Source organism: Callorhinus ursinus, unplaced genomic scaffold (genome assembly GCF_003265705.2).
Source record: "Callorhinus ursinus isolate GAN/ISIS: 27379988/994484 unplaced genomic scaffold, GSC_fseal_2.0 scaffold10, whole genome shotgun sequence".
Taxonomy (NCBI): domain Eukaryota; kingdom Metazoa; phylum Chordata; class Mammalia; order Carnivora; family Otariidae; genus Callorhinus; species Callorhinus ursinus.
The window spans coordinates 37,363,209-37,386,680 of NW_027397072.1; the positions used below are offsets into that span (position 1 = coordinate 37,363,209).

General features: G+C 43.7%; 1 protein-coding gene across 1 annotated transcript in view; it reads left to right on the forward strand.

The window, feature by feature from the left end:
- The first annotated feature begins 8,732 nt into the window (after positions 1 to 8,732).
- The window catches only part of MERTK (MER proto-oncogene, tyrosine kinase), a 99,258-nt gene continuing 84,518 nt past the window's right edge, over positions 8,733 to 23,472 (forward strand). Inside the window, exon 1 of the mRNA XM_025868190.2 lies at positions 8,733 to 8,943. Coding sequence (XP_025723975.1) covers positions 8,883 to 8,943 — 61 coding nt within the window. The 5' untranslated portion in view covers positions 8,733 to 8,882. The remainder of the gene's footprint in view (positions 8,944 to 23,472) is intronic.

A 23,472-nucleotide genomic window follows, 5' to 3' on the forward strand; every position in this document is an offset into this window, starting at 1 on the left:
GTGCCCCTTTTGTACTCCCTTTTAAAATGTTCACCCATACAAAAAGAACTACAAGCTTAGGTTTTACAACATCAGCCAAGGGTCAAAAGGAAATATTAAATTTAAAAACACCAGTCCAGCAGCTCCAGCACACACACATGTGCACATACACACAATCTTTGCACTCTTAGTGGCAAGCAAACACATCAAAGAGCACAGAGAATGCAAGGAGATGCCGGAAATACAAGTCTCCAAACAGACAAGCAAAAACCATTATCAATCAGATTTTCTATTGTCTGCTACCTGGCAGATCACCAGACAGCAGCCTTTCCCGAGAAACCACCAAAACAAGACCCCTGTAATTTCAGTATGTGGTTCAGCAAATGCAATCTCATATCCTTACTGTCCCCATTCCGCCAACAAACTATAAGACTTAGAAACTTCTTATTTAAAGAATGGTTTTGGCAAGCAAAATGGAGTCTTTTACATGAACTATCTCAATTCCCCTACAACTACAAAGGCAGAACACTTCGGCTACTAGTATTTTTGTTCAAGAAGCTAAATGGAGTTGCTTACAAGCATCAGTTCAGTTTCCCATTAAACTAGAAAATCTAAATTTCTGTGCTTCTGCTATGTTCTGTAGCATGCTGAATAACCCCCTACATCCACCATCTCAATGTCCCCCAGTCTTCAAGTGTTAGACACTTGTACATCCAGAATGGTTTTATGCTGATCTGAGACTCTGCTAAGCACCACCTCAGTGCCTCGGTGAATTCTAACGTCTAGATATTTGCACATCCCAGATGTTGTTCAGCATAGTGAAGGAGTATCTTATCAACACCATCTCAGGTTTTGGATACTGGTCCTTCCAGTTTGTCATTTACCCCTCCAAATGGAGTCACTTATATGCTCCAATACTTGTACTTCCCATATGTTGTTGACCATTGTTGACTCCAAAACTTGTACTTCCTGTATGTTGCTGACTGTGATTTGAGCCTTTTAAACACACAATCCAAATTTGCCCTCCCTACCCCCACTACACCCACGCAAACACGTGCAGATACATGAGCTGGACAATTTCCAATCTGTTGTTCAGCACGTAGAATGAGGTTTCTTAAATACCCCATTATCATACCCAAAAAAATTCAAGAATTGGGCACTTGGCTTTCTACTATGTAATTCAGCCACTTCTTGGCTGAATGAAGTGTCATTCCAGAATCCTCTCGGCCCCATAACAAATTACAAATACCAGACAAAAGTACTTCCATTTTCTTTCACCATGGTGAAAACATACACATCTCATTTTTATAACAAATTGGAACACGTGAATACTTGTACTTCTTCTCTTTCCAGGACACCCAGTGGATCCTCTAACATGCACAACATCACTTTCCCAACAAACTATGAAAGCCCAACAACTGTTTTATACAACTGTTCAATACACTGAGGGGCATCTTTAAATAGTACTACCCCTTTTCTGAACTAGACAATTTTACTTTCAGTAAGTTTTTCAGTCTAGTGAATGGATTTTCTCGCAAAAGAGTTCCCAAAACCATGAAAGGAAATGCCTTTATTTCACTATAATAATGACTGTGCTGAATGTAAACTTTTACTTGTACCATTTCATTTTGCAATGACTACAAAAGCTATTGTACCATGAGGGCCTGGAATTAGCTTGAGCTATTTTGCTAAAGTTCCTGCATGGCACTGATTCCCGGTCAGGGCATGAAACATACTGATTAATAATGTTGCTTTGTAATCATGGGTTTGTAGAGGTTCAAGGAGATTTGTACCAGCTTGTCAGCCTTGTTTATTGAAAACAGTGAGACAGATGATTTGCACCTGGTCTCAGCGAGACACCCAAAGGGCTCTGCTGTTGAAGCTGGTTATGCCTTGGAAATATGTCTAGATAACCAGCAAAAATATAAAAATTCCCAGCTGAGCCTCTATTTGGGGCTCCCTGTTTCCAAGGTGTTCCAGGTGGTTCCTGATCCAAAAGAGAAAGTGCATCTGGCCACATGCCTTACAGAAGGGAGGACAAAGGATCCTATACCTGACCATTCTGGCCCCCTTACCATGAAATAACCCTTAACTGTGATGCATATTCTTGCTTTATTGTTGTTTCTATCCATATTCTCTTTTTGTAACAAACTGTAGGATTTGGATCTGGTGAGTCTTCTTTAGCAATGGATTTCTGTGTAACTGCCACTTAGCAGTTATACAAGTGCAATGGCACACTTGTGTTAGATTCCTAGTGGATTACCTTCCCTATAACATAGTCCCCCAAGAGCTATGCATTGTACTCCTGGTATGTTGTTCAGCTCACTGAATGGAGACCCTTCCATGCAACATCTTTGTTGCCCAAGAAACTACAAGATGCTGTGCTTTCTTTTTTTTTTTTTAAGATTTTATTATTTATTTGACAGAGAGAGCACAAGCAGGGGGAGCAGCAGAGGGAGAGAGAAGCAGGCTCTCCACTGAGCAGGGAGCCTGATGCAGGACTCGATCCCAGGACCCCAGGATCATGACCTGAGCCAAAGGCAGATGACTAACCGACTGAGCCACCGAGGTGCCCTGATGCTGTGCTTTCCTTAAGATATGGGGCATTGGGGTGCCTGGGTGGCTTCGTCAGTTAAGCATCCGACTCTTGCTTTCAACTCAGGTCATGATCTCATGGTCATGAGATCAAGCCCCACATTGTGTGCCGTGCTCAGCATGCAGTCTACTTGAGATTCTCTCTCTCCCTCTGCACCTCCCCCCACTACTCCTGGGCACTTGTGCTCTCACTGTCTCTAAAAAATAAATAAATAAAAAGATATGGGGCATTCTGAGTTGACTCTTTTATTGGCACCATCCAGTTCCCCAGCAAATTTCAAGAACTTAGCACTTACATATACAACATGTTGCTCAGCACACTGAATGGAGGACAAGAAGTCAAGGAGCTTAGAATATGTAGTGTTGGAATGTCATTATATGGTATTGAAACCACCAAGAATTACTATAAGGATACTGTGAAGGAGTGACTGTGGTGCAAGTACTGAAATCTTCAAAGAATGAGAGAAAGAGCCCCAGGGGTCTGTAGATAACCGCAGCAAGTAGGGCTGGTAACATAGTGATCAAAGCCACAGACTTTAGAGAGGAGGGACAGGGAATGGTCTTAAGGCAGGAAGGAGAACCCCACCTCAGGGCTCAGAGACAGGAGGGAATGTGAGTGTGGGAGCCATGGTTTTGCTAAGGAAATCCAGGGTGCCATGACTGAAAGACCGTGAATGGCTACTGAGTGAGTGAGTCCAGGCTATGACTAGCATGAGGGTCCATGGGACAGGCTTCCTGAGGGAGGTGCTATGCGTATGTCCCAGGTGTTGATATTATACTTGGAATTGAGCACGTGCTCAGTCAATATCTGTGGAATGGTGAATGAATGAATGGCTTTCTGGCACTGAAAGAGGGATGAAGCCATTTCTCAGCACACCCTCATTCAGAGTATCCTAAGGCCACGCCAGGTGTGTAAATACTATATCAGGTGGCCTACATAGTACTAGAAGTCCTAGCCTCAGCAACTGGACAACAGAAAGAAATAAAAGACATTCAAATTGGCAAAGAAGAAGTCAAACTCTCACTCTTCACAGACGACATGATAGTTTGTGTGGAAAACCCATAAGACTCCACCCCATAATTGCTAGAACTCATACAGGAATTCAGCAATGTGGCAGGATATAAAACCAATGCAAAGAAATCAGTTGCATTTCTATACACTAACAATGAGACAGAGGAAAGAGAAATTAAGGACTCAATCCCATTTACAATTGCACCAAAACTCACAAGATACCTAGGAATAAACCTAACCAAAGAGGCAAAGGGTCTGTACCCAGAAAAGCTATAGAATACTCATGAAAGAAATTGAGGAAGACACAAAGAAATGGAAAAACGTTCCATGCTCATGGAATCGAAGAACAAATATTGTTAAATGCCGATGCTACCTAGAGCAATCTACACATTCAAAGCAATCCCTATCAAAATACTATCAACTTTTTTCACAGAGCTGGAACAAATAATCCTAAAATTTGTATGGAACCAGAAAAGACCCTGAATAGCCAAAGGAATGTCAAAAAAGAAAAACCAAAGCTGGTGGCATCACAATTCCAGACTTCAAGCTCTATTACAGTGCTGTCATCATCAAGACAGTATGGTACTGGCACAAAAACAGACACATAGATCATTGGAACAGAACAGAGAACCCAGAAATGGACCCTCAAATCTATGGTCAACTACAACAAAGCAAGAAAGAATATCCAATGGAAAAAAAAGGCAGTCTCTTCAACAAATGGTGTTGGGAAAATTGGATAGCCACATGCAGAAGAATGAAACTGGTTACCACTTTCTTATATCATACACAAAAATAGTCTCAAAGTGGATGAAAGACCTAAATGTGAGTCAGGAATCCATCAAAATCCTAGATGAGAACACAGGCAGCAACCTCTGTGACCTCGGCCGCAGCAACTTCTTCCTAGAAACATCTCCAAAGGCAAGGGAAGCAAGGGCAAAAATGAACTATTGGGACTTCATCAAGATAAAAAGCTTTTGCACAGCAAAGGAAACAGTTGACAAAACCAACAGACAACCGACAGAATGAGAGAAGATATTTGGCAACGTCTTATCAGATAAAGGGCTAGTATCCAAAATCTATAAAGAACTTATCAAACTCAACACCCAAAGAACAAATAATCCAATCAAGAAATCGGCAGAAGACATGAACAGACATTTCTGCAAAGAAGACATCCAAATGGCCGACAGACACATGAAAAAATGCTCAACATCACTTGGCATCAGGGAAATACAAATCAAAACCACAATGAGATACCACCTCACACCAGTCAGAATGACTAAAATCAACAAGTCAGGAAACAACAGATGTTGGTGAGCATACGGAGAAAGGGGAACCTTCTTACACTGTTGGTGGGACTATAAGCTGGTGCAGCCACTCTGGAAAACAGTATGGAGGTTCCTCAAAAAGTTGAACATAGAGCTACCCTACGACCCAGCAATTGCACTACTAGGTATTTATCCAAAGGATACAAACATATTGACTTAAAGGGGCACCTGCACCCCAATGTTTATAGCAGCAATGTCCACAATAGCCAAACTATGGGAAAGAGCCCATATGTCCATGGACAGATGAATGGATAAATAAGATGTGGTATATATACAATGGAATACTACTCAGCCATCAAAAGAAATGAAATCTTGCCAGTTGCAATGACGTGGATGGAACTGGAGGGTATCATGCTAAGTGAAATAAGTCAATCAGGGAAAGAATTATATGATTTCACTCATATGTGGAATTTAAGAAACAAAACATAGGGGAAGAGAGGAAAAAATATAACAAGATGAAATCAAGGAGGGAGACAAACCAAAAGAGACTCTCTCTATTTTTTTTTAAGATTTTATTTATTTATTTGACAGAGAGAGAGAGAGCACAAGCAGGGGGAGTGGCAAGCAGAGGGAGAGGGAGAAGCAGGCTCCCCGCTGAGCAGGGAGCCCAAGGTGGGGCTCAATCCCAGGACACTGGGATCATGACCTGAGCCAAAGGAAGATGTTTAACTGACTGAGCCACTCAGGCAACCCCATAAAAGACTCTTAAACATAGGAAACAAACTGAGGGTTGCTGGAGGGGAGCCAGATGGGGGATGGGGTAACTGGGTGATGGACATTAAGGAGGGCGTGTGATGTAATGAGCACTGCGTGTTATATAATACTGATGAATCACTGAACTCCACCTACAAAACTAATAATATACTCTATGTTAATTAATTGAATTTAAGTTAAAAAACCAAATATATAAAAAATAAATAAATTCCAATGTCATTTAGATGCATGGTATGTGTGAAATTAATACAGTAGAGCTGATATCCTACATTTTAGCTATATTTTCCTATTTGTGGAAGTAATAAAACATAGCTGCAAATTCTTTGACACTTCCATCATCAAGAGGTGAAGGTGGGGGTCTATGGCTCGTCCCTGTGAGAGTGGGGTTGTAACTGCTTACACCAAGAGAGTCTGGTGAAGCTAGGTGACCTCTGAGGCTATAGGTCTTAAAAGGCCCTACAACTTCTACCTTGTTCATCAGAATGAATGCCTGCTCTTGGAGGCCCAAACCACCATGCAAGACTTCCAACTGCACTGAGGCCACCATGGAGAAGCCTAAATTAAGTGCTCTGGTCTGCAGCCCTAGTCTTCAGGCCATCCCAGTGCAAGTCCCAGCACAAGCCTTTAGATCAGAGGTTGGCCAAGTTTTTCTTAGAGGGCCAGATCACAAGGTCATATGATCTCTGTCACAGCTACTCACCTCTGCTGTCATAGCACAAAAGCATCACAAATGGCTCTATTCCAATAACTCTTATTTGCAAAAACAGGTGATAGGTTGGCAGGCTGTAGTTTGCTGACCCCTGTTCTAGATGATTCTAGTTCCCAGCCATTTGAGGCTAAGATCCCAGCGTAGATGGGAGAGCAAAGATAAACTGTCTCCCCTGCACTCTGTTCAAATCTCTGACCCACAGAATCCATGACTAATATAATGGTTGTTGTTTTATCTCCACTATGTTTGGGGTGATATGTCACATAGAAATAGATCACTGGAACTGAACTGTTTTATGCAAGGTAGGCCTCATCAAGAAAGAGAGGTTTGAGCAAACTTGAAGGAGTAGAGTTAACCAAGAGGGTGTGAGTCTGGGGGAAGAGCACTCCGAGCAAACAGTGTAATACCCTGTGGTGGCAGAGTGTCTAGTATATATGAGCCACAGCAAGAAAATTCTAGAACGACCCTGCTGAGATGCCCTGGTGACCTTGCACATCTCCACGTAGGCATGTAGGCAGGGCTTGACTGTAGTCTTACCCAAGTCTTGACGGATTGCTGTATGATTCTTCCCAGAACAAGAGAAGGTAAGCCTGGTGAGCAGTTTCCTATTCCTAAATTATGGGCGACGGGCAGCAAGCCCGTTTTTCTTCCTTCTCCATAGTTCTAGTTGAGCCCAGGACTTTCCATCTCCTTCCCTCCCTGCCTCCCCCACCCCTGAGGGTACAACTGCAGGGTCCAGTGTGTCCATAAAAATGCTTGGCAATAGATCAGAGTTGGCTGCTCAGCAGCAGAGCACCCCACTGCTCAAGTGTGTAAATCTGGCCCCTCTGATCGGATGTCCTCGTCTGGGGTTGGGGACACAAGGAGCTGACACGACGCTGATTGTGCTTTTGCTGTCAGTATAAATAATAACCCGTCTAAATCCATTTGGGTTGGGTGTCTCTTTATAACCAAATCTACCCAAAGAGGCCAGCCAGCCTAAGGTTCAGTGACTGTCAGGAAACCAGCATAAATGGAAATGGAGCAAGGAGATGAGGTCAGAGAGGATAGGGGACCAGGTCCCATAGAACTTTGTAGGCCTTTGGCCTTTATGCAGCAAGAAAGGAAACACTGGGGCGCCTGGGTAGCTCAGTCCTTGAGCATCTGCCTTCGGTAGTGATCCCAGGGTGCTGGGATCGAGCTCCGCATCGGGCTCCCTGCTCCGCGGGAATCCTGCTTCTCCCTCTCCATTCCCCCTGCTTGTGTTCTCTCTCTCGCTGTGTCTCTCTCTGTCAAATGAATAAAAAAAAAAAAAATCTTTAAATTAAAAAAAAGGAAACACTGTAGACTTTTGAGCAGAGAAATGACAATGATCTGGCTCATGTTGTCAAAAAGAATCACATTAAAATAATCTTGGGGCACCAGCGTGGCACAGTCAGTTAAGCCTCCCATTCTTGGTTTCAGCTCAGATGGTGATCTCAGGGCCATGGGATCGAGCCATCAGGCTGGGGCCTCAGCACCCAGTCTGCTTAAGATTCTCTCTTCCCTCGCCTGCTGCCCCTCCCCCTCTCTCAAATAAATAAATAAATCTTTAAAGATAAAATAATCCTAAATATGATTCCTTTAAGAAAACATATAAGTGTAAGGTCCTTTTGCAATTATTAGTAAAAGTGGCTTAATTTCTTTTATAATGAACTTTCTCTGCTGCTGCCCTCTTGCCCCCTCCACACTTCATAGCTTCCACCTGCTTTTCCACTCCTGCTGTGCACTTTTTCCTTGATCTTCACCTCCCTCCCTGAGCCTCATCTCTCTTTGACTCCTCACGGGGGCGCAGTAAAGGCTTCATCCCAGAGGCAGTGCGCTCCTCGACGCCGGGGCCGGGTCTCACACCTTTGGCCAGGTACTCAGGGGGCGCTCAGTGGGAAGCGGCGCCACAGTGGCCTTCGCCTCTGGGAACGTTGCCCCCAGGGTTTTCTGTGTCTTGCACGTCTGGACTGCGGGATCGCTGCGGCCGCAAGGTGCTGGACCCTCCTCTTGGGCCTGGCTGAGGCCTCGGGAGCCCTCCACTCCCCTCCAACATTTTCCTCTCTCTTTCTCTCTCTCTCCCACCCACACGTGTCGGACTCCGGGCCCGCACAGAGGCCAAGGCTCTTTCTCCTCCTCACCTCCGGCCGCCCCTCCCCTCTTTTTCAGTCCCCTCCCTTTCTCTCCACCCCCGCCCTCCATTCCCGGGCCGCCCAAGCTCGGCCCATGGCCCGCCCCTCCCCGCCCCTCCCCGCCCCTCCCCGCCCCTGCTGTCCAGCCCGGTTCCTCCCCCTTGGCTGCCCGCCTCTCCGCCCTCCTTCCCGCCCCCTCCCCACTGGCTCGGGTCCGGTCGGACTCGGCCCCCGACCCGCCCCTTTCGGCCCTAGGCGCCTCCTGCCCCTGGGTCGGCCCGGCACTTCGGCGCTAGCTGCCCGGCAGCCGGCCCTGGGCAGCTTTGCTGGCGCGCTTGACCCGGGACTGGCCAGGTTTGGGACGTCCGTCTGTCCGTCGATCGGGAGAGAATTTCCAGAGGCGCGGCCCCGGGATGGGGCGGGCCCTGCTGCGGCCACTGCTGTGGTTATTCCTCCCCGCGTTCTGGAGCGGAGGTGAGGGCGCGGGGCCCAGGGCCGGGCGCTGGGGGCCGGGGGCTCGCGCCTCGGAGCTCGCGGGAGGGTGCGCGCCAACGGGGGCGCGCCCGGCTGCTGGGCAAGTTTGCAAACACCTCCGCAAGCCCCAGGCATGCCAGAAAGTGGAGCGCAGGGGCTCCCACCAGCCCACTGACAGAGCACCCAGTATGAGTCGTGGATGTGCGTCCCGGTGGAGTCGGGTAGGGGTGGGCACCGAGGGCGCTCCCCCTTACCTCAGAGGAGGGAATCGAGCTCGGCCCGGCCCGCTGCAGGTTCCGAAGTTTTCGCTCCAGAGGAATGTTGGTCGCAGGTCTGGTCGGGAATGCGCTGAAAACTTTCCCCTAGACATCGTTGCGTGGTTGGACGCCGGCTCTGGCAGTAGTTCTGGGAGCCGCGGGCCCCATCTCCCGAGGGACCGGTGCCGGGAGACGAACAGGCTGGGGAGTTGGGGTCACATTCCTGGTGCTGCGGTCGACCAAGGACGGGAGTCCGCCAGGGAGGGACAGCCGTCCAGTCTGCTCCCACTGGGCCTTTATAGGTAATGTTAGTACCTCTTTGCAGGGACACCCTGTGAGTGTGGGGACCCTGGACACAGGGGAAGCATTCTTTTAACCCCTGTTATTGCTGAACAGAATCTAATGTGCTTGGACAGCGTCTAGGTTTGTCCCGATTCGGTCACATTCCAATGTAAGGTTCTAGATTGATAAGTGGAGGCAAGGTAAGGCGGGTTCCATTCTGCATCAACAGCCTGTTTGGAGGCTAAGTAATTAACAAGTTTTAAGTTTGATCGCTGATGCATTTCTTGAGGAAGCTGGGAGAAACTTAACCAGGCTTTGCCAAAAAGAAAAAGAAATGGAGAGGGGGGTATTTTGAATAAACACATCCCTGGCATTTTTTCTTAGTTAAAAGTTTTCTGTTTCCATTCAGCATGTGGTTTTTGTCTCTTTTGACGGTGAACATGGCTGAATAGCTTTTACCTAATTACAAAGACATTTTTTAAGAATACCTGGAAAGTTCAATTTATAGTTAAGCAATTTACTTAAAATATTTTTCTTTGAGGTTTTCCTTTGAAAGCTCAGTTGCTCAAATAAAAAATTCTTAAGCAGTGAACCCTCTTGTTACACATTAAATTACATACGCAATTTATAATTTGGGGCCACATAGCAATTTGAAGCAAACATCAAAAGCCAAAACCAATCAAAGAACTGAAACAGTTCCATTCTCCACCCCCACCAAACCCTAAAAAATTCTTCAGCATTTCTGCCAGATCCCGTTTTTTCATAATCTTCTGCAAACCCATTCTATTTTGCTACTACTGAGGACTGACCATAAATAGTCTTGGAGGTCATGAATGTGGTGAAAATTATGGGAAAAGCAATAGAAACGATTGTTTTGGTGCTTATAAGATATTTAAAAATGGTGTGTTTCTCTAAATTTTTAAAAAACCATTATCAAAAACCTTTTGTAGCAATTAGCTTTAGTCAGATAATCATAAAAGTTCTGCTAAAACCCACCCAGCAGGAAGAATGAAAAATTTCTCCACTTTTTCTTCGACGTTTTGCTTTTTTTTTTTTTTTTTAAGAAAAAGAGAGAGAGAGCTGGGGGGTGGGGCAGAGGGAGGGGAGAGAAAGAATTTTTTTTTAAGATTTTATTTATTTATTTGGGAGCTCGATGTGAGAGAGAGAGCATGAGCAGGGGGAGAGGCAGAGGGAGAAGCATACTCCCCGCTGAGCAAAGAGCCTGATGGGGGCTTGATCCTGGGACTCCCGGGATCATGACCTGAGCTGAAGGCAGACACTTAACTGACTGAGCCACCCAGGCGCCCAAGAGAGAGAATCTTAAGTAGGCTCCATGCCCACCCCGATGCGGGGCCCCATCTCATGACCCTGAGATCATGACCTGAGCCAAAATCAAGAGTCCGACCCTTAATCGAATGAGCCACCCAGGCACCTTACCTTTTGCCTTTTATCTTGCAATTTGCCAGTGAGATATCTGACAGTATTACATCTTACCTTGTGAAAGATTAAAGGATAGGATTCTCACTGGCAGAATTAGAACAGAAGTAAGAATGTTATGGGTAGAGACTAAAAATGGAAATTAGACCTTTTGTCCAGTTTTAAGATTTTAGAGAGAGAGGGAGAGAGAAAGAGGGTCAATGTGAGGGATATGTGTGTATACAATGGAGAGGAATGGATAAACCTAATTAAAATTTACATCTCACTTTAACCCAGGACCCAGCCCCCAAACACACACACAGAGATGCATACACACAAACACCATCCCACAAAGAAACACACACACACAGAGAACTGAAACTGCTGAACCAGTGTCATCAGACTTTCCAATCTGTCCTTTTCTGCTCAGTCTCTGGATGGGGGAGCCAGTGAGCAGCGAAACCAGGCCAAAGGGTGGTTCTCCTGAGGGCCAGGGAGAGGATAGAGGAGGAGAAATATAAAAGTGAAGGACTTAGTCCATCATGAAACAGTATGTGCAGCTGAACTCAATCCTTAGAACAAATTGGGCTTTTTTTTTTTTTTAAGATTTTCTTTATTTGACAGAGACACAGTGAGAGAGGGAACACAAGCAGAGGGAATGGGAGAGGGAGAAGCAGGCTTCCCGCCAAGCAGGGAGCTCGATGTGGGGCTTGATGTGGGTCTCCATCCCAGGACGCTGGGATCATGACCTGAGCCGAAGGCAGACATTTAACAACTGAGCCACCCAGGCGCCCCCAATTTGGGCTTTTAAAACCCTTCAGTGTTAGTGTTTCCCTCCCAAGCTTATGGAATGCCAGAACCCATGTTACAATATATTGTAAATATTTTCCCCGAGAGAACTTGAAGTTGTCCTGTTGTTTACAAGCTTTATGACAATGGCCTCAAATGCTTTTTGGAAGTAAGCAGGGCACATTTTAAAAATAAATAGTTTTTAAAAAGTCATTCTGATCCCCTTTTTGAAAGTGATGACTGGAACACAGATATGTTTAAAATTAACAATAATTTTTCAGTTTTATTTTTAGAAATAATTTTCAGATAATCTGAGGAGCAGGGCCAGTGAGTTACCAGTCAGAGCTGGTTATGAACAGATTGAATCTTTAGATGCCCATGACCTGGGAACATGTTACTGGATAGAAAAGCTGAGCCAGGATATTGGATCCCACCTACCTGTAAATGAACACATAGGTGTAACCGCTGCTTCCTACATAATAGCCAGGATGAAATTGTAAAGAATTGGATGGTGTTGTCCCCTTATTTAAAATTCTCCAGCAGCTTCCCACTCCCCCCAGGGTTTGCAAGGATGTGAAGAGCCTCCCACCCCCTTTGCCCTGTTTCCCCTTGTTTCATGTTCACACTGCTCCAGCCACAAGTGTCTGTCTAGCTCATCTGCAGTGGATATTCCCTCTGGCTGGAATCTTTTCCCCAAGATCTCTGCATGCTTTCTCCTTCTTGGGTTTCAGCTCAGATGCCCTGGAAGAGGGCTTCCCTCCCACGCCAACGAGTTACACACACACACACACACACATACACGCTCTCTCTCTCTCTCTCCATTGAATTTAATTTCCTCAGAACACTTTTCACTACCTGATGGTGCGTGGTTTGTTTTTGTTATTGCCATTTGTTTTGGTTTTGTTGGTTTTGAATGTAAGCATCCAGATAATCCCTTTCCTTTTTACCAGCTAAAACTAGGTTTTCCAAGTGAAGCCTTCTGGCTGCAGTGCTTCACCCATGTCAGATGCTCGGTATCTGGATGGTGTCAAAGGGCCAGGCCTCTGTGGGTCTCACCATGTGCTCCTCCCCCTTTTCTGCTCCTGCTGGCTCACCCAAACACAGAATTGCTGCAAAACAGTCATATTTTGCCGTGATGCCAAAGGGATTTCATTACTAGGAAACTTAGAGCATTGAAAGAAGATAGATTTGGGGACTATATTAACCCAATAGAGCAATATTGACATTTTATATATATATATATATATGTTATATATATTGACAAATTATATTTATATTTTCTTAACTATTCCAACTAGAAGGGAAAAAGGTCAAAAGCTGATTTTTCATGTTAACACAGATTTAGCAACTCCTTGCCAGATATCCTGTTAGTTGTGACCCTGAGTGCCTTGACTTTGGCCCATTGTCACTAGTTTAATCTTACCCAAAGCACATGGCTCTGGGTTGGTATGCATCTCAACAGGAGGTTAATGATTATAAAAAATGGAAAAAAGCAGAGGAGTTTCTTGGGACTGGGATGAAAATGTTAACAGGGGGGCTGCGTAGGCAGCAAGCTGGGCTTCATGTCCCACCTGACTGGTGTCTGGGAGCTCTGGGGGCCATGGGTAACTCAGGACTTCAGTTTCCTCTCTGGTACCATGAGTCTCTTCACTAGTCAGAACAGGCAGGAGGATGAAATGAGCTAAGGACCAGTGGTAAATGCTCCAAAAATATCAGCATTCACTGCTGTTGGTTCTTCTCCATTCTTCTGGACTCACACTTTGGGGTAGTGTTTTTCCTAGACAAAGGGTGTTAGGGGGGAAAGGTTCTTTTCTCACTGAAATGTATCGTAAGTTGCAGCCTGAAATGTGAGAACAGAGCTGTGAGCCACCCTCCACCAGTCAGAGCCCTTCAGTGAAGGGGTCCTAGAGCCCTAGAGCGATCAGGTCCTTGTCACCGCTCTTTAGGGCTTTGTTCCTAGGAGTTCTGCTTGCAAAACCCATGCTGGTCACTTGTGGTTTGTCCGATGAGGCAGGGCCTGCCTTGCTGCCACTCCTCCCACCCCGCCTCGTCCCGTTACCTCCACTTGTTGAGTTCAGGCTTAGCATAGTACAGGAATAGCTTCCTGTCATGTGCCTCTCAGGAAGGTATAAAAATGAAGTCCAATTCCTGCTCAACTTTTCCCACAGAACACTATTCCAGGGTGGGTGTGGTCTGTTTTTGTTGTTGCATTTGTTTTTGGTTTTGAATGTCAGTATCCAGATAATCCCTTTCCTTTTTATCAGCTAAAACTAGGTTTCCCAAGTGAAGCCTTCTGGCTGCAGCGGATACAAAATGAGGCTTTGTTTCTTGGATTAACTGTGTACGCGTCTGAGTGCGGGCGTGTGCGGGTGGTCCGTGAGCATGCGGGCAGGGAGCTCCAGATGCACTCCTGGCTCCCAGACACTTCCTGTTTGGTGGCACGGTTGAGCCAGCCCCCAGGGTACCCTGAGGGAAGCCCAGACTCCTCTGCCTCCTACACTCAGGGCATGTGCTAACCCCTGACTTGGGAAGTAACTTATTCTGTCTCTTCGCCCGTGTTCTAGTCCTTCTGCCTCCAGCTGAGGGCTGAAAATGCAGCCTGGCAGGGGTTGAGAAGTCCATTAGGATCTGTGGGCATGACCTGCAGGGGAAGCTCTAGGCTGCCACATCCAGGTGACCTCCTCAGTTCCTGGTGTTTTAAAGTGATAAACCGGACTCCTGGGTGGCTCAGTCAGTTAAGCGTCTGCCTTCGGCTCAGGTCATGATCCCAGTGTCCTAGGATTGAGCCCTGGGTTGGGCTCCCTGCTCAGCGGGGAGCCTGCTTCTCCTTCTGCCCCGCCCCTCCCCCTGCACATGCGTGCGCTCTCTCTTGTCAAATAAGTAAAATCTTCAAATAAAGTGGTAAATGAAGAAAGGGTGATTATGTCTTATACATGTCATAGAGAAACTTACAGGGTTCTTTCACTTAATGGTAAAATGGATTTTCCATGAGTCTTGGGGGTGGTTGGGGAGGAACAGAGGGGGAACAGAGAAAGAGAGAGAGGGGATGGATGTTGACTTTATGTTTGGACCAAGATCTTATAGAAGTTTTACACCAAAAACTAAGAATGTTTGAGAGACTTGTGGTTGGAGAAAACCCATTTCATTTCATCTCAATTTATAGACTTTTGTGACAGCAAATTCTGTGCTCCTGTGTCTCCTTGTACCCAGTCATTAATGTGTCTTCTGGGTATTTTTCAGTCGTTTCCTTCAACGGTTCTGTCTGGTGCCCGTAGAGTGAGCCAAGTCCCCAGCCAGATCTGACCATCACGGTGTTCGGGCCCTGCCCTAGCTCACCCGGGAAGGGGGCTCACCCTCAGGAATAGGTCTCAGGTTGGCATTTGACAGTCAGGCAGATGCTCTCGGACAGATCTCTTTTTGTATAATCTGCTGTTTTGGAGGGCTGGGGGAGCTCCAGTTACCTCAGCATTCAGGGACGGTAAACATCGGGCGTAGAATCTGCCTTCGCTGGTCTTGCCTCTCATTAGACACACAAAGGAAAGCCTTGTTTATCTTGGAGAAGCGATTGTTTTGCTATTTTAAGCTTTAGGGCTTGCTCCAGCACCGAACAGTGAGACTGGCCTCGTTATGGTTTTTGAAAATGATCTTTTCTTTGCAAGTCAGAACAAGCTGCCTTAGTGGAGAATATTAGAACATGGACTCAAACTTGCTGAAAGTTGTTTTCTGTCCCTGCGCTACTTAGTGAATGCACAGTGAAGTGATAAATATTCATGGACTCCCAAGTGCTGCCTCTTTGGGGGGCTGGTCTTCCACTTGCTGCAGTACTTAATGGTAATGCCTCCACACAGGAAGTGAAACCAGCCCTTAAGCCTTCTTACAATTCTGCCTCATGATTTGAAGATTTGTTGATGAAAACAATGTTCTTTGAAAGTTTTGGAGCAAAGGAAAAAGGAAGCTCATTAGATTTAGCATTCTATCCAAAGCATTCGTTGAAAAATATAACCACTTTGGGAATCCAGAGATAGAAGTTCTCATCCCAGTTTTGATATTAACTTGCAGGGACACTTGGAGTGTGGTGCTCCACATTTCTGAAATTCCAAATCTCCACCGATCGAATGGAAGGGCAGATAGGTAATTCTGGGGCCCCATCTGGGCAGAAAACAGACTCTGTCTGAAGGGGAGAGGGGCGTGGGACACTTTCTCAGTGTGGTTCCAGAATGAGGGTAAACCTCCCAGCCCTGTGCCTGACTCTGGCTGTGAGTGTCCTCCGGCAGCAGCCTAGAAACGGGGCCAGAGGCAATACAGAGTCTTTTGTAAAAATGAGTCATACCAGTGGGTTCTGTCCTGTGGGCATCTGCCATTCCCTGACACCTGAGCTGTCTGTGCCCCCATGAAGTAGCCCCTCCAGCTACACAAATGTGTATTTCTGAGAACACTAGACCTGCCCAAACAAATTATGGCTTCTTACTGTCCAGGCTGCAGGAAGCATGGACTCTTGGGTTCTGGAAGACATGGGATGATTATATAGTCTTTCTAGAAGGGCTGGGCAGAGTAGAACATGTCTCCCCAGGGTGCACAGCAGAATCCCCAGTGTCCAGGGGGGGAGTTATATCATTTCTAAAAGTCTGTTCATTTAGTATCATGATGTAATTTTATATTTGGAAATTAAATAAGCATTTTATAAAGTGAAGTGTAGGATGTAAAGCTCATAAGCATTTTGGCTAGGAGGACAAGGAGAAAGTCAGCTAGGAAGCTTTTTCAAACTATAGAAGCCCACACCCCATCTAGGGCCTATGGACTCAGTCTTTAGGGCGCAACCCTAACCAGCAGGAGTCCAAGCCATTCTGAGCACATCCCCTGCTACACCCCACCCATTCAACATGTCTGATTTTTGAGGAGGACTGGGAAGCCTCACATCTTCCCCCACTGAAGCCCCCCATTGCTCCCCACTCCAGGCTCCTCCCCTTGCCTCACCTCCCCCAGAGAAAACCACTCCCCCACACCAGGTGTTTTAATTCCCACGCATCTCTTTACCCGGTGACAACACATAATTGTATTGGTGACACTTTACAGTGTTGTTTGACACCATGTCAGGTAGGGTTTACTTTTGGTTGCATGTAACAGAAAAACTCACTTCAGTGGCTCAACCAAGAGGAAGGTGTTTCTCTCCTACAGCAAGCAGTCTGAGGGTAGCCAGGCCGGGGTTGGGACAGAGGCTCCGTGATGTGGTCAGGGACCTGGCTCTTCCTGGCTCTTTATTCCATCATCTTTAGTATATGGTTTTAGAGCTCATTGTCTCCAAATGGATACTGTATCTCTGGGCATTTCATTTGCATTCCAAGAAGAAGGAATGAGGAAGGACAAAATACAACCAGTTTCGTGCTAGCTGAGTCTACCCTTTTTAGGCCATAAGAAGATGATAGCCTTATGTGAAGCCCTGAACTGTTGACTTCTGCTTGGGTTTTCCTGGCCGTACCAAGCTGCAAGGAAGAGTGACAAATCAAGTGTGGTTGCTCCCTGAATGAGATCGAGTCCCATTTGTAAGGAAAAGGGGGACCGAGCATTGAGCAGGACACTAGCTGCCGGTGCTATGCACACGTGGTAACATTTTATATAAATAGTATGCTTTCTTTCAGCTTGCTTTCTCACTCTGTATTGTTTGCTAGACTCATCTGGGTTGAACAGTGTTGCCCTAGTTTATTTATCTTCATAGGCAAATATGTGGATGCACCGTAGTTTTTTTATCCTGTCTCCTTTTATTGGGCATTTAGAGTTTTCTTCGTTTTTCTGTTACAAGCAGTGTTGCTGATGTGGAAATGTTGGGGTTCAGGGCAGACAGTCAGGAGAGAATTCTTGAGACGTTTTCGGTGAAAAAGGTGGTTGTAGTAAAGCATGGGGACAGGACCTGTGGGCAGGAAAAGCTGTACTGAGGTCCTGAGGAGCGATTGATTATATACTTTCAAGTTGGGAGGGGGTTAGGGACAGCACAAGCTTCCCAGGTATTTTGGAAACAAGGTTTCCAGGACCCTGAGGGGGCTAGCTATTGTTAGGAAAAGGTCTCTTACTGCTGTTAGTGAAAACCTCAGTCTTGATACCCTTCAGATGTGTATCAGTGGATATTAGGCTTGCCAACACTTATCTTGGGGTAGAGACAAAGGAAGTTTCCAAAAGAATTTCCATTTGTTTAAAGTAGACTCACAGGATCCTGGGGGGTCCAGAAGATGTTAAGCCAAGATTGCCTTTTGCCCTTAGCCAAGTGTCAACATTAAGAGGCTGAGCTACCAGAGGAAGGTCCCTCCACCTGTTTTAAGGACTTATCAATGGACTGGAAGTAGTAAGGAAATTTAATTTTTTCTTTTGCCTTTGTTTCCCACATCATTGCCATGAGCATTCTTGTTTTTAATCTTTTCTTTATAGAGGTTTAATTTGCTATAATAAAACGTACAGGTTTTGTGTCAAGTTTGAAGAGTTTTTGACAAATATGTGTCAAAACCATTATCCGAGTTAAGATAGCCATGATCTTGCATGTATGTCTCACTGTGGACATGTGTGAGTCTTTAGGGGTAAGAAATGCTGAGTTGTAGGTTGTATCAATTTCAGCCTCATCATATATTGCCAAATTGCTATTAGAATAGAGAAAAACCTTTCTTCTGCCCATTTTATAGGTAGGTTATTGCTGTGGAAGATCTCAACTGAGGCCTTTCTTCAATACCTCAAGAATACGGGACCCAGTATGTCTCTCCGTTTATTTAGATCTTTTTTCATTTCTCCTATCAGTGCTTTGTAGTTTTCGGGATATGAGTTCTGAATGTGCTTTGTTAGATTTATACCTAAGTATTTCATCTTTTGGGAGGAATTGTAAATGGTACTGTATTTTTAATTTTGATGTCTATGTGTTCATTACTTAGTATAGAGAAGTAAGATAGCTTTTGTATATTTACCTTGTATCCTGTGACCTTGATGAAATCAGTTATTAGTTCTAAGGACATTTTTTATGGATTTTGTGGGATTTGCTATGTAGACAAGCATATCTGCAAATAGTGACTATTTTATTTCTTCCTTTCTGGTGCTTTTTATTTCTTTTTGTTGCTTTACTGCATTGGCTAGAACTTTCAGCACTATGTTGACTAAGAATGGGGAATGCAGGGGCACCTGGGTGGCTCAGTTGGTTAAGCATCTAACTCTTGATCTCAGCTCAGGTCTTGATCTCAGGGTCGTGAGTTCAGGCCCTCGTTGGGCTCCATGCTGGGCGTGGAGTCTACTTAAAAACAAACAAAGAATGGGGAAAGCAGACATTTTGCTTTGTTTCTAATCTAAGAGGAAAAGAATGAAGTAAAGGAAGTAAAATTGATAGCTGTTAGTTTTTGGTAGATGCTCTTTATCAAGTTGAGCAAGTTCTCTCTTCCCTATTTTCTTAAAAATTGTGAATGGGTATTGAATGACTTTGTTAAGTGATTAATATGATTATGTGATTTTTCTTCTTTAACCTGTTAATATGGTAGATGACATTGATTTTCATATATTGAACCAACTTTCTGTCCATGGAATAAATTCCACATGATCTTGGTATATAATTCTCTTTATATATTGTTGAATTCTATTTGCTTATATTTTGTTAAGGAGTTTTTGCATCTATATTCATGAAGGATATTGGTCTGTACTTTTTTTCTGTACTGTTTGTCTAGTTTTGATATCAGGACACCAGCTTCACAAAATATATTGGCTTTTGTCCTCTCCTCTTTTAGTTTCTGGAAGATATTATGTAGAATTTGTGCTAATTCTTCTTTAAGCATTTGGTATAATTATCCAGTGAAACCATTTCGGCCTGGAAATTTGTTCTTTGAGGAGTTTTTTAGATGATGAATTCAATGTCCTTTATAGTTACAGGGATATTCAAATTATCTGTTTCATATTGGGTGAGTTGTAGTAGTTTGTGTCTTTTGTGGAATTAGTCCATTTCCTCTATGTTGTCGGATTTGTGTGTAGACTTCTTTGTAGTATTTAATTATTACCCTTTTGATGTCTGTACAGTGAATAGTAATATTCCTTGTTTCATTCCTGATATTAGTAATTTGTGCCTTCTTTTTTTTCTTTGTAGTCTTGCTAGAAATTTGTCAATTTCATTGGCATTTTCAAACAACCAGTTCGTTGTTTCATTGATTTTCTCTATTTTCTTTTTTCAATTTCATTTCATATAAACATATTATTTTTGTTTTGCCCTTCTTTGTCTGTGTTCTGAGCTTAGATTACTGAATAAATTTTCCCTTAGCACTGTGTTGTGTCCCACAAATTTTGATACGTTTTATCTTTATTTTCACTCAGTTCAATATATATATTTTTTATTTCCTTTGAGACATCCTCTTTGATCCATAGATTATATAGAAGTTTAGTTTGCAAGTACTTGAAGAATTTCCTATTACCTTTCTGTTATTTCTAATTATTTCCATTGTGGTCAGAGAACACAAACTGTATGATTTTAATTCTTTTAAATTTCTTGAAATTTGCTTTATAGCCCAGGATATGGTTTATCTTGGTTTATATCCCATCATCATTTGGAAAGAATGTGGATTCTGCTGTTGTTGGATGGAATGTTCTATAAATGTAGACTAGATTCTTTCCATTGGCAATGTCATCTAGTTCTTCTATATCCTTGCTTATTTTCTGCCTCGTTCTTCGATCAGTTCTTGAGAGAGAGATGGTGAAGTCTCCAACTACAATTGTTGGTTTGTTTTTTCTTCTTTCAGTTGTATCATTTTTGCTTCACATATTTTTCAGCTCTTTGTTTGGTATGCACTGATTTAAGACTGCTATGTCTTCTTGGTAGATTGAGTCTTTATCACTATATAATTTGGCTTTCTGTCTCTGGTAATTTTCTTTGCTTTGAAATCTACTTTATCTGATAACAATGTAGCTATCCTGCTTTCTTCTGATTAATGGTTGCATGATATATCTTTTTCTGTCTTCTGTGTTCAATTTGCCTATATCATTATATTTGCCATGAATTTCTTATAAAAAGCAGATAGCTGGGTAATGTTTTTTAATCAACTGTGCCAATCTTGGTCTTTTAATATGCTTAGATCATTTACATTTAATGTAATTATTTATATATTAGGTGTTGCTGTTTCATCAGTTCAAGGTAATTATAAAATCCCTACCTCCTTTTAAGTTCCTTTATTTCCGCATTTAAAACATAATTATCTTAAATATTTCTTCTTCATATATAGAACTATATCAGACAGTGTTACAATTTTTCTTCAACCATCAGGCATAATTTAGAAAACTCAAGAAGAAAGTCTATTGTATTGACCAATATTTTTGTTTTCTGTGTTTTTTTTCTTCCCTTCCAATGATTCAAGTTTCCTTCTTTTATTGTTTTTTTCTGTTTAGAGAATTTCCTCTAGCTGTTTTTTAAGAGTAGGTCTGCTGATGACAAATTCTTAGTTTTCCTTCATCTAGAATATTTTGGTTTCCCCTTAATTTCTGAAAAATTCTGAGTGGATCGTTCTTTCCTTTCAGCACTTATGAAACGTGTCACTTCCTTCTGTCCTCCATGGTTCCCCCAAACTGCCATTTGAATTGTTTTTCCCTTATATGTCGGGCATCATCTCTCTCTCTCTCTCTGTCTCTCAGTACTTTCAAAAAGTTTGCTTTGTCTTTACTATTCAGAAGTTTGACTATGATGTGTCTTGGTGTGGATATTTTTTGGGTTTATCCTATGTTAGGTTCACTCAGATGTTTGATTTTGTAGGTTTATATTTTTTGTCAGGTTTAGGAAGCTTTCAGCATTATTTCTTCAAGTGCTTTTTCATTCTTGCTCTCTTCTTTCTCCTCTCCTTCCAGGACTCTGATAATACAAATGTTAGATCTTTAGTAATAGTCCTATAGGTTCCAGAGTCTCTGTTCATTTTTTCCTCAGTCTCTTTTCTCTCTGTTGTTCAGCTTAGATAATTTTCTATGGTTCTGTCTTCCAGTTCACTGATTCTTTCATCTGTCCCTCCCTTCTGTTGTTAAACCCACCCATTGAGTTTTTTATTTTATTGTATTTTTCAGTCCAAAAAGTGGCATTCTTAAACATATGTGTTTGATTTCTTTACTGTGACTTTATATTTCTTTGTTGAGGCTTTCTATTTTTTCATGTTTCATGTTCATACTTGCTTATTGAAGTATTTTTATGATTCCCTTTTTAAAACCTTTTTCAGATAATTCTCTGTCACCTTGCTGTTGGTATTTCATTCAGTTTGAGATTGAATTTTTTATTGAAACCTAGACATTTGAGGTATTATATTATGAGACTCTGGCTCTTATTTTTATCTTTTGTTATACTGAGTTTCCTCTCAGCTGCTCTGGCTGTCAAAGAGGTATGCTGCCTCTTCACTGCCTGCTGGTGGTAGAATTCTAGGCTTTCCATTCAACCTCCATTGGCATCTGAATATGAGTTACTGCTGGTCTGAGGTGGGGTGGGAGTTCTGGCTGCCCATTAGGTTTCCACTGACACCTCCTGTCTGGGAGGGGATGGAGTGCCTTAGTATTTCCTAACTGTGCCCCGCCTTACCTCCACTGACACTAGGGGAAGAGGAGGGATGGCCTCACTGGCAGCAGTGAAAGCCCTGATTCTCTACTGGGCCTTCTCTGCTGCCACCCCAGTAGGGATGGGAAGGGAAGCCTCATTAATGCCAGGTGGGAGTGGAAGTCCAGGCTTCCCACATGGTTTTTACTAACACAAGCCAGTAAGGATGAAAGTCTCAGCTTTCTACGTGGCCCTCTCTGATACCACCCAGTGGAATAGTTGTGGCACCTCTTTTCAACCTGATAAGGGTGGAGGTCTAGGCTCCCCACTTGACCTTTGCTGGCATGGATAGGGATGGGACCATAGGTTTTTCTGGGTGGTTTGCCTAGAAGAGAACAATTTTTTTTAAAGCTTTTATTTATTTATTTGAGAGAGAGAGAGCACAAGCAGGGGGAATGGGGGGCAGCAGGAGAGGGAGAAGCAGGCTCCCTGCTGAGCAGGGAGCCCATGTAGGACTTGATCCCAGGAACCTGGGATCATGACCTGAGCTGAAGGCGGATGCTTAACCAACTGAGCCACCCAGGTGCCCAGAACAGTTTATTGTCTAAAAATCTTCTGTATTGATGGGCTGTTCCTTTCCTGGAAAATAGGCTTTTGTTGGGGTTTTGTTTTTGTTTTTGTTTGTTTGTTTTGTTGTTGGTGGTGTTCTTTGCCTGGTAACATTTCCAAATTGAGACATATGGAGCCAAAGGAAAACCCAGAGAATTCATCATCTTGGTGGTCTAGCATCCTGAAGTCCCCATTGCGTCTGCTTTCTCTCCACTTTTCAGAGTAGTTGTTGTTGTTGTTTGTTTAATGTTTGTTTCTGTTGTTTTTATGTGTACTTAGTGGGAGGAGTAGGGAAAAGTATATCTGTTTTTGGACAGAATTCTCTGCCCTCTGTCACTTAGAAAAGACTTTGACAAACTATCTTGTTAGATGTTCCAGAAAGTCACATTTTAAAAGGGAATAATTTTTTCTTTAAAAGAGTGGCTTTTTATTTTTTTTAAGACTTTATTTAGGGGTGCCTGGGTGGCTCAGTTGGTTAAGCAACTGCCTTCTCGGGTCATGATCCTGGAGTCCCGGGATCAAGTCCCACATGGGGCTCTCTGCTCAGTGGGGAGTCTGCTCCTCCCTCTGACCCTCCCCCGTCTCATGCTCTCTCTCTCAAATAAATAAATAAAAATCTTTAAAAAAAATAAAGATTTTATTTGTATGCGAGAGAGAGAGAGAGTGCGC